The 15,544-nt window shown below is 40.6% G+C and overlaps 2 protein-coding genes across 3 annotated transcripts; both read left to right on the forward strand.

Moving 5' to 3' along the window:
• The first annotated feature begins 200 nt into the window (after nt 1-200).
• On the forward strand, nt 201-11,222 carry LOC124016375 (deoxynucleotidyltransferase terminal-interacting protein 1). The gene is made up of 13 exons (XM_046331940.1): nt 201-584; nt 982-1,052; nt 1,673-1,769; nt 5,090-5,188; nt 5,288-5,356; nt 5,992-6,045; nt 6,141-6,202; nt 6,457-6,502; nt 6,739-6,782; nt 8,428-8,446; nt 8,712-8,783; nt 9,885-9,940; nt 10,189-11,222. Exons 1-13 carry the CDS (start codon nt 507-509, stop codon nt 10,301-10,303), a joined length of 882 nt encoding a protein of 293 aa, XP_046187896.1. The 5' UTR covers nt 201-506; the 3' UTR covers nt 10,304-11,222.
• Nucleotides 11,223-11,595: 373 nt separating this feature from the next.
• Nucleotides 11,596-15,536, forward strand: ube2c (ubiquitin-conjugating enzyme E2C). Of its 2 annotated transcripts, none has more exons than XM_046339326.1 (7): nt 11,596-12,007; nt 12,521-12,629; nt 13,380-13,407; nt 13,521-13,607; nt 14,786-14,990; nt 15,156-15,215; nt 15,367-15,536. In XM_046339326.1, exons 2-7 carry the CDS (start codon nt 12,529-12,531, stop codon nt 15,402-15,404), a joined length of 519 nt encoding a protein of 172 aa, XP_046195282.1. In that variant the 5' UTR covers nt 11,596-12,007; nt 12,521-12,528; the 3' UTR covers nt 15,405-15,536. The 2 variants fall into 2 exon arrangements, with proteins under 2 accessions (XP_046195282.1, XP_046195274.1); XM_046339318.1 differs by having other exon boundaries at nt 11,834-12,003.
• Nucleotides 15,537-15,544: the final 8 nt, after the last annotated feature.

A 15,544-nucleotide genomic window follows, 5' to 3' on the forward strand; every position in this document is an offset into this window, starting at 1 on the left:
GAAACGGGTGATAGAGCGCAATAGTCTTTTTTTTTTTTTTCAAACGCTGATGTTCATGAGTTGCTTCTGAAAGCCCCAACAAATATGGCGGCTGCAATGGTTCAAAGCCTTCGTCGCACGGACACGCCTTCGTAGCTTTTACGCGTGCGCTAAATAGATTTTTTGAACCTCCCGTGCAATAGATGGCGGTAAAAGAGTTCGCTTTGGTTTCTTGAAAAACACCCTGGCTCTTTAAAACAACAGTGTGGTTAGAAAAGAGGATAATGGTTTATTTTGAATGCTAGAATATTCTGTAAAAAAAAATACTCGGAAGTAATTTGCCAGCGCGCATTTACATCAGCATTTGGATCATTTTAGTCTATTGAAATAAAAATAATCAGAGTACGTAAGCCCAATTTGAGCATTGCACACTTCTGTAACAACCTCGACAAAAGGGATCAAGCTTTAACCGTCCTCGTGGATCAATCACACTCCATCCAGCCAGATACCAAAAGGGCTGTTGCCAAATGGGTGCCCATCGAGGTGAGGGACGGAGGGACTGGCTTCAACAAGATGCTGTTGAACAGACGCCCATACAAACTATGGTGAGCTCTGAGCATGCATTAAAATTGCAAAATTATTACCATTACTAAGTGTGATTCATACACAGTTAACGTTACATAACTATGTTACGAGAAACAATGTGAACAACTAAATGTGACATTTCGTAGATTGACCGCTCGAGCTCATTCCGATCGTGCCTGGAAGTGATTCGATGAGGTGGATCGATAGCGATTGTCGTTTTAACTATCAGCTAGTCGACAAGTTCAGCAAGTTATAGTTGTCATTAAAATGTATATCTCACTAACATTTCAAATGTCACTTAACATAGGGGAATGTGGAAAAGTAGTTGTCAACACACCCTAATTCATGTGATGGGAATGGGATGATGACTCAGGTGACATTCAATGACTCTGTGCATCCTTTGGCTTCTTCTTCCAGAATCCATGGAACATCATGATAAAGCACAGACAGGTCTACCGCCGGGGCAGACGCTCACAGATGACCATGAGGTAAGTTGACTCCCTGTTAAAGGGATAGTACACCAACAAAAACACATTTGAGTATTGTTAGTCTGCCTTTAAAGACATGCTCCTAAACTTTGGCAATTACTTTGTATTTTATTTAAACCTCCCGCTTTGAGCTGGATGTGTCAATGTGTTGTTCATACATGCATCATCTATGAGCATAATTACTGTCTTACCTTAATTAGCCAGGAAAGCCCAAGTTTTAAAAGCGACTGTTTTTCTGGAAGATGTACTGCAGTATTTTTCCCCCACATCGATTTCAACCACTGAGCAATCAGCCCCTCGCCATATGAGTGACAACTAGCAAGACGCACATGATGCGCTAAAAGCAGAGCGAGAGAGCACAATGAAGTGGTGAACATAATGTGACAGTACGCAATTTTCGGGGAGCACAAGCTCTACTTTTAGAACTACTACTACTACTGGCTAATAAGTAAACAAAGTACAGGAGAATCTCTTTGATACAAAACCAAATATTGTGTATGTGTAATATTGTCAAGTTAAGATAGAGCAGAAACTGTGATGACGATGTGTTTTGTTGAGTGACTTTCTAGACCGATTATACAAAAGGTGTGCTATAGCTGGTAGTGTCATTGTGCATCTAGCTACACAGACCCTGTTATATCCATGGACCTCTTGCGAACAGTTCTACAGCCCAGCTTCAATGAGGACATTATGGGAGTCTTCAGAAAATACATGAAGGTGAGTCTGCTGTATATACATACATTTTTTTTTGGGGGGGGGTGCTTATGAACCCAGCAAAAAAAGAAACGTCCTCACTGTCAACTGTGTTTATTTTCAGCAAACTGAACATGTTTAAATATTTCTGAACATAACAAGATTCAAAAACTGAGACATAAACTGAACAAGTTCCACAGACGTGTGACTAACAGAAATGGATGAATGTTTCCCTGAACAAAGGGGGGGTCAAAATCAAAAAGTAACAGTCAGTATCTGGTGTGGCCACCAGCTGCATTAAGTACTGCAGTGCATCTCCTCCTCATGGACTGCGCCAGATTTGCCGGTTCTTGCTGTGAGATGTTACCCCACTCTTCCACCAAGGCACCTCCAAGTTCCCGGACATTTCTGGGGGGGAATGGCCCCCCCTTCAACCTACTCGTTCAAGGGTTTTTCTTTATCTTTACTACATTGTAGAGTAATAGTGAAGACATCAAAACGATTAAATAACACACATGGAATCATGTAGTAACCAAAAAGTGTTAAAGTGTTAAAGTGTTAAACAAATCAAAATAGATGTAGTAGCCACCCTTTTGCCTTGATGACAGCTTTGCAGACTGGACCAAAGCAAGCCTCTTCTTCCTATTGGTGTATTTTAGCATTGTTTTCTATGCAGCAGAGGTAACTCTGGGTCTTCCTTTCCTGTGGCGGTCCTCATGAGAGCCAGTTTCATCATAGTGCTTGATGGTTTTTGTGACTGTGCTTGAAGAAACATTCAAAGTTCTTGACATTTTCCGGATTGACTGACCTTCATGTCTTAAAGTAATAATGGACTGTTGTTTCTCTTTGCTTATTTGAGCTGTTCTTGCCATAATATGGACTTAGCCCTATTTGGTAAAATACCATCTTCCATATAACACCCAGAGGTGGGACAAGTCATTGTTTTACAAGTCACAAGTAAGTCTCAAGTCTTTACCACTCAAGTCCCAAGTCAAACAGGCAAGTCCGAGTCAAGTCTCAAGTCCTAAACTTTGAGTTTTGAGTTCTACATTTTTACATTTAAGTCAAGTCATAATGTGCTCTTCACCAAATGTAATACCATTTAATATTTTTAACAAGTAATAGTCAGTATATTACATTTACGCAAATCATGAATGCTTTTAAAAATATCTATGCATTTATTACTTAGCAAATAAACTTTATATTTCCATGGAAATACATGGGTAGCCATGAAAGACCCCCCCCCCAAATAGTGATTGACTATCGAGGATCGCTATGGGGTGCAATCTGGCGATGTAGTCTTGTACACAATCTCCCATCCTTAACACACACACACACTCTCTCTTTGTGTGGTTACGGTAGGCTAACATGTGTCAATGGTTTTAGGAACCGCAGTAACATCAGGTGCGATATAGGCTACCAACTGCCTCGCCAGTTGTAGCTCAATCTTGGGTGCAATGATCATGTTCCCGCACTGACTGACTTTGTGGAGGCTCATTGATTTAACGTTACGTTAGCCTACATGATACACTAGTAAAGTAATAAAATACAGTGCCTTGCGAAAGTATTCGGCCCCCTTGAACTTTGTGACCTTTTGCCACATTTCAGGCTTCAAACATAAAGATATAAAACTGTATTTTTTTGTGAAGAATCAACAACAAGTGGGACACAATCATGAGGTGGAACGACATTTATTGGATATTTCAAACTTTTTTAACAAATCAAAAACTGAAAAATTGGGCGTGCAAAATTATTCAGCCCCTTTACTTTCAGTGCAGTAAACTCTCTCCAGAAGTTCAGTGAGGATCTCTGAATGATCCAATGTTGACCTAAATGACTAATGATGATAAATACAATCCACCTGTGTGTAATCAAGTCTCTCGTATAAATGCACCTGCACTGTGATAGTCTCAGAGGTCCGTTAAAAGCGCAGTTTATATATAGTTTTATATCTTTATGTTTGAAGCCTGAAATGTGGCAAAAGGTCGCAAAGTTCAAGGGGGCCGAATACTTTCGCAAGGCACTGTAAATAGCTGTTGGCTATATTAGCCACGACTTACTGTTCTTTGTGCAGCTTCAAATGTCGAACAAAGTTGGAAATTGTTGCGTTTCCGTCTGTCATTTTCTTCCCGCGTGTTTTTTAAGTTGCAATCCATTTTTTGTTGATACAGCGTCGTCTTTATATCCGAAAATAAAAAAATCATTTTGAGTGTCATCTTTCCAAGGGCTCCATCTGAATTCACTGCCAAAGTTCCTCTGCACTGGCACGTGCAACTTTTTCTCAGCTGGCACAATTTGATTGGCTGCTGTCCGATTCAAACTGTAATCTTTTAAATTAAGAGTTTATGCGCTGCACACTTTTTTTTTATTAGCATAATATTTTACATTTGGGCTTGGGGAGGGTTTCAAGTCAGGTCGAGTCATGAGGCTCAAGTACAAGTCAAGTCACGAGTCATTGGTGTCAAAGTCGAGTTGTAATTCATCATATTTGTGACTCGAGTCTGACTCGAGTCCACACCTCTGATACCACCCCTATCTTGTCACAACACAACTGATTGGCTCAAATGCATTAAGAAGGAAAGAAATGACGCAAATGAACTTTTAACAAGGCACACCTGTTAGTTGAAATGCATTCCAGGTGACTACGTCATGAAACTGGTTGAGAGAATGCCAAGAGTGTGCAAAGCTGTCATCATGGCAAAGGGTGCCTATTTTGAAGAATCTCAAATAGAAAATGTATGTTGATTTGTTTAACACTTTTTTTGGTTACTACACGTTTCCATATGTGTACTACACGTTTCCACCCGTGTTTTCAATACACCAGCACCCTCATGATTGGCACCTCTGTTTTCAATACTTTAGTACCCTCCTCAGCCACCTGTTAGAGGTAACCAGGTTTTGGATCTAAAATGTCCTGGTACTTGGTAACGTTAATGATGCTGTTGTGACCTTAACTAAAGCCCAGTGGAAGTAAAATAGCCCCATAATGTACAAGACCCACCACCATATTTTACCGTAAGTATGAGGTACTTTTCTGAGTATGCTTCCAAACCCAAACTCGTAGCACCAGTCCAATTCCATTCCAAGCACTAATGCCTTTTATCAAACTCCAGGTAGTGCTATGGTCAAATTACATGAAAATAGAGCTCTCCACAGTCCATAAGTACAGACGAAGGAGATCAAGAATGTGGAAAGATTCTGTATGGAGGAATGGTCAATAATCCCTTCCAATGTGCTCTCTAATCTCATAAAACAAAAAAGCCTCCGTGTTGTTACCCTCAAACGGGTAAGGTGCTGGCGTACTGAAAACAGGGGTGGCAATCTTTTTTCTTTCTTTGCGACAGTTTTTCGAGAAAGCAGCCAGCAACGTGAAGGAGAACTTCGAAGAGGACGTCCAGACCGAGCAGCTGATCCGAGAAGCCTGCAGAAACTGCTTGGAAAATGTAAGATGCCAACTAAATGTGTTTCAAGAAGTGTCAGTGTTTAGATTCTGTGGTTAATGCACAGAGACATCTATGAGTAATGTTCCTATCCATGGTCAGGCCAAACAGCTCTTCTCAGACGGGGAGAAATCGGCATTGGCAAGACCCGGCCCTGAGCCTCAAGTCAAGGTAAAGGAAGATTTTTTTTTTTTGAGTGAAAATCACGATGGCTCTTTCTCAATCCATCTTTCATCAATTCCTCACATTCCTCTTTCTTTACCTCAAAGTGCATTGGCGGGGAGGTTAGGAACCTTGGCCCTTTTCCTCCAATAATGTTGAGAAGGAGGCGAGGAGGTAGGATGTGAGATGTGTTGTAGAAACACTCATCTAGAATGAGTCCAAGTCTCATAACTTAAATGTAGTTGTCATCATAAGTGAAGTTGCAGATTTTAAGTGAACATGACACTGATTTACGCTTCCAAAAAGGGATGTTGTGGCGCAACGGTCTAAGGCATTGCATCTCATCTCAGGCTGTATCACAACCTGCTGTGATTGGGAGTCCCATAGGGCGGCGCACAATTGGCCCAGTGTCGTCCGGGTTTTGTCCGTCTTTGTAAAAAATAATTTGATCTTAACTGGCTTGCCTAGTTAAAAAAAGGTCAAATAAAAAAGTGAGGATGCCGGCTGGAAGTATGAAAGAGTGTTTTCCTCATCGCATTAGTCTTATTGCCTCCACATCTTGAATGAAGTTTTTGGCGGGAAAATAAGGATATAATGCTATCGCTGTCTCTTCTACTTCAGCGACAATATCTTTTTTCTTGCAGCGGGTGAAGCTGGAGGATGAGTCCAGTCAAAGATCCAGCCCTGTTCCAAAGAAGGTAAACTCGTCTGCCCTTGTAGAATAAACCATCATCAAAAAATAAACAACTTGTAACGCAGAATAACTGACAATATGGCAATGTCTTTCTCCCAGCGGAAAGGGCGCATGACAGCTCCTGTCGGGTCCACTTTCAAGCCTACTATGTATAGTAATGTGTGAGCATGCACTCCTGTTCGACAACACCTTTTACCTTGCTGTCAGTGAGCAGTTGTTTTCATTGTCAAAACCTACATGTAAAATCACTAATGCATGAATGCTCAAACTCTAATTCACATGCAAGTGATGCTACTTAGTCTAGTTAAATAAAGGTGAAACACAACTTTGTCATTGCACATTTCTTCAATGGAAATCTAGATCAACGTGAATATGTATGATGTAAAATGCTGTGATCCATATGCATGTTCTGTAGGCCTAAGCCCAAGACATCGGAGTCCGTAAAGCGTGAGGGACCTAAGGTAAGAGTTTATGTTATTGATTCTATTAATTAGTTATATGGTAATGGCTGAATGCAATAGTCATTTATCAATTATACCATATACTTATAACAAGTTAAAGATCACAAACTCCTTTTTGGGTGAATAGTCATTTGACTTTTTTTTTTAATTATTATTATTATTATTTTACATTCGGTTCCATGGATTTGAGTATGATACATTTTCCCTATAAAATACAATGTTTTCACATTCTACAGTGGGACCCTTCCAGACTGAATGAAGGGAGCACATTTGTTCTTATGTAAACATTGCCAAAGCAAGTGAAGTAGATAATAAACAAAAGTGAAATAAACAAAAATTAACAGTAAACATTACACCCACAAAAGTTCCAAAATAAAAAAGACTTTGCAGATATCAGGTTATGCGCAAATAGTTCAAGTACAAAAGGGAAAATAAATAAACATAAATATGGGTCCTAGTTTGCTCAGTTTTATTGTTATTTCTTTCCAATATGTCAAGTGATTTTCTTTTTGTTTTCTCATGTTTTGGTTGGGTTTAATTGTGTTGCTCGCTCTCTCGCTTTCTCTCTCTTGCTCTCTCTTGCTCTCTCCGTCAGGCGATAATAAATGCAGGATGTACATGTGGTTGTATATCAAACAGTTGTAAAATAAATGAATTTGCTCTGCATCATCTAGAAGGTTTAATAAGCACTAAATGCAGAATCCAAATCGATATACACTATATATGCAAAAGTATGTGGACATCCCTTCAGAATACTGGATTTGGCTTTCACCCGTTGCCATGCAATTTCCACAGATAAACATTGGCAGTAGAAGGGCCTTACTGAAGAGCTCAGTGACTTTCAACGTGGCACTGTCATAGGATGCTACCTTTCCGACTCTGGAGCATTCTCTGGCGTTATGAATCACGCTTCACCATCTGTCAGTCCGACAGACAAATCTGGGTCTGGCAGATGCCAGGAGAACGCTACCTGCCTGACTGCATAGTGCCAACTGTAAAGTTTGGTGGAAGAGGAATAATGGTCTGGGGATGTTTTTCATGGTTCGGTCTAGGCCCCTTAGTTCCATTGAAGGGAAATCTTAATGCTACAGCATACAATCACATCCTAGACGATTCTGTGCTTCCAACTTTGTGGCAACAGTTTGGGGAAGGACCTTTCCTGTTTCAGCATGACAATGTCCCCGTGCACAAAGCAAGGTCAATACAGACATTGTTTGTCGAGATCAGTGTGAATGAACTTGACTGGCTTGCACAGAGCCCTGACCTCAACCCCATCGAACACCTTTGGAATGAATTGGTACGCCGACTGCCAGCCAGGCCTAATCGCCCAACCTCACTAATGCTCTTGTAGTTGAATGGAAGCAAGTTCAAACATCTAGTGTAAAGCCAAAACAATGGAAACACTTGAGGAAATTAAGGTTCTGGTGGCTCTGATGGTTTAGAGGGCATGGTAAACCCCAAGAAATACACAGCCATTCTGTGAGATCAGCTATGGTGAATAATTTATATTCTGATGGGAGTGGTTTGTAAGTCGCTCTGGATAAGAGCGTCTGCTAAATGACTTAAATGTAAATGTCTCTTCCAGGGGCACAAGTGGTCAAGGAATTGTTTGATGAGCATAAAAAAATATCTAAACCATATGCCCTGGCCATCTGTCACCAGATGTCAACCCAATTGAACACTTTATGGAAGATTCTAGAGCGTTTTCCACTACCTTCAACAAAACACTAAATGATGTAATATCTCGTGGAAGAATGATGTCGCATCCCTCCAATAGAGTTCTAGACACTTGTAGCATCTTTGCCACAGTGCATTGAAGCTGTTCTGGCTCAACATCATATTAAGACACTTCATGTTGGTGTTTCCTTTATTTGGCATTTACCTGTAGGTGGATGACCCCTTGTAATGTTTTATCTTATGGTTAGACAAGCTGTAGATTTAGAAGTACGCAATATTTATTTAAGTAAATTGTATTTCATGTGTACATTGGTAGCTAATAACTGAATGAAAGGAGCACATAGAATTGAATCAAAAAAGTCTAAAGTAAATGTGGAACCGGAGTGGCCATGTGCTGCGACGTTTCTTTTCACTGTCTGCTATATTATGCTAACCAACTTGTGAGTGAGACGACCATCCCCTCTCCCCTACCATAAACCATTACAAAGCTTACAGCCAAGTAATAAAGTAGTGTGTCTGTGTGTGTTTTCAGTATGCTGCCGATGCCCAGGACAAACACTGGTTGGCAGAGAGACAGCATATGAGAGCTACAGGTGGAAAGATGGTAAGAGCTCTGTTTCCAACTCTGGCCTGGTCGCAGATCTCTAGCCTGGTCGCAGATCTTGCTTTAGCCAAACTCCTCTGTCATGTTAGTTTTCATGCAGAGTTGGCTAAAGCAGAAACCGATCTTTTGTGGGCGACCCGACCAAATTCACATAGAAATGTGAGTTATAGATCCGTCATTCTCATTGAAAGCAAGTCTAAGCGGTCATTTCTTTGCTTCCCTGTCCTTAAGTTTAGCTTTTGTGTCTTTTTACTTTCAGTTTTGTACACATTAGCTTCATACAGCTATAGGGTGTTCGCCCATAACATTATTATTTCATTGTAAAAAATAAATAAAAATACATCATTTCAATATAGAATTGCATTAAAAAAACAATAGTCCAGACCCTATGTCTCTACCATATATGGTTCACAGGTTAAACGATCTACTCAGATAATTTAGCATGATTAGAGTGAAAGTGGTCGCTGGTCAATAGAACCATGTCAATGCTCCGCGGGCAGAACGGCTCTAAACGTCAACTGACAAGCTAACTAGTCGCTACAGGTTCCTGTGTGACACAAATTGGGTTTTTCTAAGTGAAGTCTACCTTCTTATTTAATCAACACTGTTAAGTACTAGCGTATTAAAGTTATAATAGAAACCCGGGTCTGTAGTGACACCGCAAACACTGCGATGCAGTGCCTTAGAACACTGCGCCACTCGGTCAGGAGGCCTCTAAGGTTATGATATTTAGAGACCAATCTAATGATTAGTCGAATCTGATTCATAATGGCATAGGGCAAAGAACTACGTTTAGACATGAATTTAGTAGCACCCTCTTGACCCTTATTTCACTACATCCTAGAGCAGTGAGTGAATGCCCATAAGCTTAAAATACAATATTTTTGATTATTGAAAAGATTGTAATATGATCCTTTACACTATAAATTGCTTGTTTTATTACAAACTGAAATTAGGCAGAAATTATAGAATTTGAACAACCAGGTAATTGAGGAGAGATTTCTACATATTTGCACCTTTTTAAAAACTAGTATGTTCTGCTTAATCTATGAACTAATGTAAGCTAATCTAACATGATCTAAACATTTTTTAATTTTATAGGCCTATCTCCTTATTGAAGAGGATGTCCAGGACCTTTCTCTGAGTAATGATTACAAGTAAGGAAGATGTTTTGTTGGCCCCCATTTTACTCAACAAGTGTCAATTCATCTGTCATTGAATGGAGTATCTTCGATGGATATTCACTTCTTAAACCAGGCATGCCTAGCCTGGTCACCCCAGATAAATTGGCTGTAGCCTTCAGCTCAAATAGATCTGGGACGACCAGGCTAAAATCAAGCCTAAAGGGGGTTACACAGTTTTCAGGGTGAGATTAAGATTCTGATGTTTTTTTGTGTTTTTTTAGAGATTGCCCTGACCTGAAAATGACGCCAGTTGAGTTGAAGCCTTTCACAGTTCCCGGGTGGATGATTGAGAAGATGCAGAAGGCCATGGAGGTCCAGAGTTCAGGGAAGGAGTAGAGTCCTAGTCTACCTTGGCAAATGGGCACCCTATTTCCTCGCCTATATAATACATTACTGCTGACCAGAGCCCTGTTGGCCTGGACATAGGTAGTGTGCTAAAGGGAATAGGGTGCCATTTTGTGGGCGGCAGGTAGCCTAGCGGTTAAAAGCAATGGGCCAGTAACCAAAAGTTCACTGGTTTGAATCCCTGAGCCGACTAGGTGAGAAATCTGTCAATGTGCCCTTGAGCAAGACACTTAACCCTAATTGCTTCTGTAAGAGTCTGCTAAATGACTCAAATGTAAAATGTCAATTTCTGATACAGCCGTAGAAAACCACGGAAATAATGAATATATCAATCGTATCAAATCACGAGAGACTGTACAAGAGTGCCAATGTCTTTTTTGCCCGTGTGGCTTTGGATCTCATTGTATACCATTACAGATTTTTATTTTTAATGTTTATTTTTATTTTTATAGATATATATTATAAATGTAACTTTTATTTAACTAGCCAAGTCAGTAATTGATCAGTTCTATTTGATGAAGAAATGCCCCCCCCCCCTCCTTTTTTTTCTTAATTCAAAAACAAAACACTCCTTACAGTACTCTGATGGTTAAAAGGGGCTCTTTGGCAGCCTATGGCCCCTTGGTAATAGAACGGTTCTTGGGGCCAGGGGGGGGTGCCTCTGCCCACATTGAATATAAGGAGTTCAATAAAGAGTTACTGTTCTTGTAAAATCAGTAATTTTGTTTTCCCATCTTCAACTGTATTCTCAATTTTATATTGTAATATGTTTCTACAATGTCAGGTGCTTTTATGCCATTGTACTTCATGGCATATAGACCATGATGAACTTTTAGACCATATACTTTTTTTTCTAGTGAAGATATGAATCAACCTTATTCGCTTAGAAATAAAGGTTTTGATTTGTCTATGTCTGATTTATTCAGTATGTTTGTCAGAACGTTTATTTTATCTACAGCCGTTCTATTCAAATATCCATTGTATGTCTATCTACCTTTTTATATGGTTTATTGCGTTAAAATATTGTAGCAAATGTGTGAGATTTTAATGTACAGGCTGTATCTATATTTACATCCACAATATATTATTGAGACATGTTCACATTTTAAAATTGACTACAAAAATGTGCTTTCCGGTCTCAACTTAAGGTTATGGGTAGAAACACGGCAAGCGGTGTTCGTATGGTTAGGTTTTAAGAATATACATTGTAGAAATGAGCGCGGTTTAGCCATAGTTATGACTGGCCGACAGACTATTGCTCATGCCGCGTTTAAGTGGTCGTTGGAACTATGAAACTCAACAAAAAAAAGTCAACTTGCTAACTGGTGCTAACTGGTTGTCGTTACACACGTGCCGCTTTCAACGAATCAGCAAGTCGGAATTTCCTAGTTCCGACTAGCATGTGAACGCGAGTTTGTGTTTAGTGCGACCGTACAAACCATCGGCAAATCTGTCTCTTCCGAATGATATTTCACCCAATGACATCGAAGTGTTTTGTAAAAGTGCAGTCTTCCGAATGGTTGCTACAGCGTTGCTTTGTTTTAAACCTGAAGTTGCGATTGGTCATATTTGTTAATGGGGCGGTGACACCGATTTGATAAAGGCCGTTTAAACGGGTGGGCGGGTACCAACACAGTTTGAAAAACTCAGTAGCAGAAGAATAGAGTCGGTGGACAGAACCGACACACCAGGCAAGTATGGCGACGTTTTATTATTCATTCAGAAGTATAGGATAGGACGTACTGGTTATTCAACAAACAAACAAAACTTTAGCTTGGCTGAAAAGTACACTGCAGCATTGATAACGCCAACGAGACAACACTCGGCTAACTGCGTCGTTAAACTAAGCTAACGTTAGCCTGCTATGCTAACATCTTTAGCAACTATACCCATTTGTGTTGTTGGCTTGTGTGAATTCGACAGTTTTATGTTTAGGTCATAGGATCTCTGTACTAGCCAATGCAAATTTAACCAACTACTGTTAATTAGCCAATGCAACTTCAAATCAAATGTTTGCTGGCTAACTACTGTAATTTGTTTACCTAACGTCATGACGACACCCCTGTTGGTTAGTGGCTTGCTAGCACGAAGCAAAATGCCAGATAAAACGTGCATTTGAGTGTTTCAAGTAACGTGTACTTTTTTTGTTTGTTGCCTTCTATTTTGCTAACAACTTACCGTCCTCTCCAATTATGTTATTCCAATAAGTTACAAGTATGGCCTCTCAAAATATGGACCCTGCAGCTTCCTCATCCACAGCCGCTCTGAAAGGCAATGAGACCGGTGGGAGTGCCGCAAAGGGCTCAGTCACTAAAAGGTTTGTGACATTTGTTACCGTCATGTACATTTTAGTAATTTAGCAGAAGATCTTACCCAGAGAGACTTAGTTAGTGCATTCATCTTAAGATGCCTAGGTGGGACAACCATCTGTCAAAGTAATTTGTTCCTCAAAGTAGCGATCAGCAAGGCAGGAGGGGGTTAAGTGCGAATGTTTGTTCACGAAAGGCTCTTTGTTTTGAGGTGCAGTGCAATTATTTAGGATAACCCTACATCTTCAAAAGAAAGGGTTTCTGGAAACTGGGCATAGCTTCAAGGGGACGCTGGTTACACCATCGGGGTGCCAGGACATGATCTTTCAATGGTCTCAACGGGAGCTGTCCTCCACTAGTGGTTGTGGGGCAGAAGTGAGAGAACGTACATTTGTCGTTTAACAGATACAATTATGGTTAACTGCCTTCCTCAATGGTATGTCGACATATTTATTTAACCTAGTTGTCTCCGTAATCAAACCGCAACTTTTGGTGACTGCCCCAACACTTAAACGCTAGGCTACCGCGAATACTATATTTATTCCCTGCTTACTTTTATACTAAGGCTGGGTCTTAACAAATGGTCCTAGAGAAATTGCCATTTAGCTGTTAAATGCACCAAAAGGTATTGTTCTGTAACAGCCTACATGTTAGCAGATTTTTAAGATGGGGGATTAGTACTACTTACATTGGGATATGGGCTAGTCGTTGCACAAATTTTGGGCACATTTTAAATGTCTATTTTTTTTACTCCCTAGACTTCAGCAAGAGCTGATGACACTAATGGTAAGTGTTCCTTGTGTAGGGCTATGTTCTAATCACAATTGGACATGTCATTTGATCTATTTGGAAAGCAACTATTTTAGATCTGAAGGTTATTTCTTGCACATTTCATATAGATGTCTGGACATAAGGGGATCTCGGCTTTCCCAGAATCTGACAACCTTTTTAAGTGGATCGGAACGATAGACGGCGCTCAGGGAACAGTAAGTAAAGGTTTCTTTATACTCCACCATGAAAAGTGGATCGTTGGCCGGGGCTCTGATTGTAAGAGCAGTAATGTAGATGGTGTGTAACCCTGCCAGATGAACATGGGTTAAGGTGTTGGCATGCTTCGGCTAGGTGAACAGACCGCTTGTGCTTGCGTATTCCCTTAAAAGACCGTTGCTTGAACAAAAGTTTGTTGAACTTGAGACGCCGTAGCCACTTCCTCGAAATATAATTAACGGAAGATGACTACATAAATCTGTCATTAGTTTACATTTTTTGCTGAGGAGATCTTGGTCACAATTTTACGTCAAACTACAGGTGTGTTTGTAAATTCAATCTGAAGTGCCAGAGTGGACGCTGAGGAGTAGTGTTGATCCGAGCGTTCTGACATCAAGGGCAGTCAAGGTAACTGGCTAATGTTGGCTAGCTTGCTAGCTACTTCCAGACACAAATGAGTGCCCCACTGACTATTTTACTTGCCCTAGTAGAGCTGATTATCCAGAGCTTTGGTGACTGACTGCTGCCGGCAACAATTTAATTTCGCTTTGTTGCTGATGTTTACTGACACCCTGGCACACTCCGATGAGACTGTTCTGAATGCGGAGTAGATAGCCAAAGTGAATTTACGAAATAAGCTGTTTGGTGTAGGGCCTCCCAAGCGGCGCACTGGTCAAAGGCAGTGCTGGAGACCCATGAGGCACCGCGCAATTGGCCCAGTTTCATCTGGGTTATAGGAGGGTTTGGTCGGCTTGGATGTCCTTGTCCCATCTAGCTCTAGCGACTTCTTGTGGTGGCCGGGCACATGCCCGCTGACTTCGGTCACCAGCTGTATGGCGTTTCCTCCGCCACATTGTTCATCTGGCTTCCAGTTTAAGCGAGCAGTGTGTCAAAAAGCAATGGTGTTTTTTTTGTCTCGTGTTGAAAGACTACAAACAATTACCTACTTTTGACCAATCACCGACGAAGGGGCGTGGGCTTTGGCTTGCCTCTGGACAGAAATGTGTGCATGAACAGCCAAACACTCTTTCCTGCGACCAAAAGGTCGTCAGTTATACGGATGCCTTAACAAGATCTACATGTCTTCCGTCAACATTCAAATGCTCGTTTGATTAGCTTTTGTGCAGTTTAAAAAAAAGAGTATATTAAAGAATGTCAGCCTTCTTCCTTCTCTTAGGTTTATGAAGGCCTGAGGTACAAGCTGTCGCTGGAATTCCCTAGTGGCTACCCTTACAAAGCCCCACGTGTGAAGTTCATCACATCGTGTTTCCACCCCAACGTTGACGATCAGGGATTCATCTGTCTGGATATCTTGAAAGACAAATGGTCAGCTCTGTACGATGTGCGTTCCATCCTGCTGTCCATCCAGAGTTTATTAGGCGGTGAGGTGTCTTTTTATTTGGCGTCTGTTGTCGCCCAACCATTTTCATAAGGGGGTCTGATCAGATTTATCAATACACCGGGTTCAAATCACTTGTTTTGTTTTAGGTTTTGTGCCTCTGTAAAAAAACAAATGCTAACCTTGTACCAAAATCTGTCTTGTCCAGAGCCCAACAATGAGAGTCCCTTGAACACTGCTGCTGCTGAGCTTTGGCATAACCAGGAAGGTTAGTAGATGGACAATGTCTGTTACAATAGGACCCACACATTTTGACCAGGGCCTATAGGTAATTTGTTATGCACCTTGTAAATATTAGTGTCATGAATTAAACAGTTTTGTTAAACTTGTACGGTATTGAACAAAGGTCTTTCTTACAGCATTCAAAGCCCATTTGAACTCTACCTACAAGAACTGACCCAAGATCCTACAATCCTGCCATGTGTTCTATTTTTAAGTGTTTCTTTCTTCTGATTATGTAAATACTGGGTATGTCTGTACAATATTTTTATGTTTGTATAAACTTTATGTGAATAAAGTGTAATCGTGGCTTTGTTG

Source organism: Oncorhynchus gorbuscha, linkage group LG03, assembly GCF_021184085.1.
Source record: "Oncorhynchus gorbuscha isolate QuinsamMale2020 ecotype Even-year linkage group LG03, OgorEven_v1.0, whole genome shotgun sequence".
Lineage (NCBI taxonomy): Eukaryota > Metazoa > Chordata > Actinopteri > Salmoniformes > Salmonidae > Oncorhynchus > Oncorhynchus gorbuscha.

Bases quoted from the DNA above. Each gene is read 5' to 3' on its own strand.
- LOC124016375 (XM_046331940.1), top strand. From the start codon at position 507: ATGGGTGCCCATCGAGGTGAGGGACGGAGGGACTGGCTTCAACAAGAT. The intron at 5,189-5,287 runs GTAAGATGCCAA...ATCCATGGTCAG, and splicing joins GCAGAAACTGCTTGGAAAAT to GCCAAACAGCTCTTCTCAGA. The intron at 5,357-5,991 runs GTAAAGGAAGAT...TTTTTCTTGCAG, and splicing joins GCCCTGAGCCTCAAGTCAAG to CGGGTGAAGCTGGAGGATGA.
- ube2c (XM_046339326.1), top strand. From the start codon at position 12,529: ATGGCCTCTCAAAATATGGACCCTGCAGCTTCCTCATCCACAGCCGCT. The intron at 14,991-15,155 runs GTGAGGTGTCTT...TGTCTTGTCCAG, and splicing joins CATCCAGAGTTTATTAGGCG to AGCCCAACAATGAGAGTCCC. The intron at 15,216-15,366 runs GTTAGTAGATGG...TCTTTCTTACAG, and splicing joins GCTTTGGCATAACCAGGAAG to CATTCAAAGCCCATTTGAAC.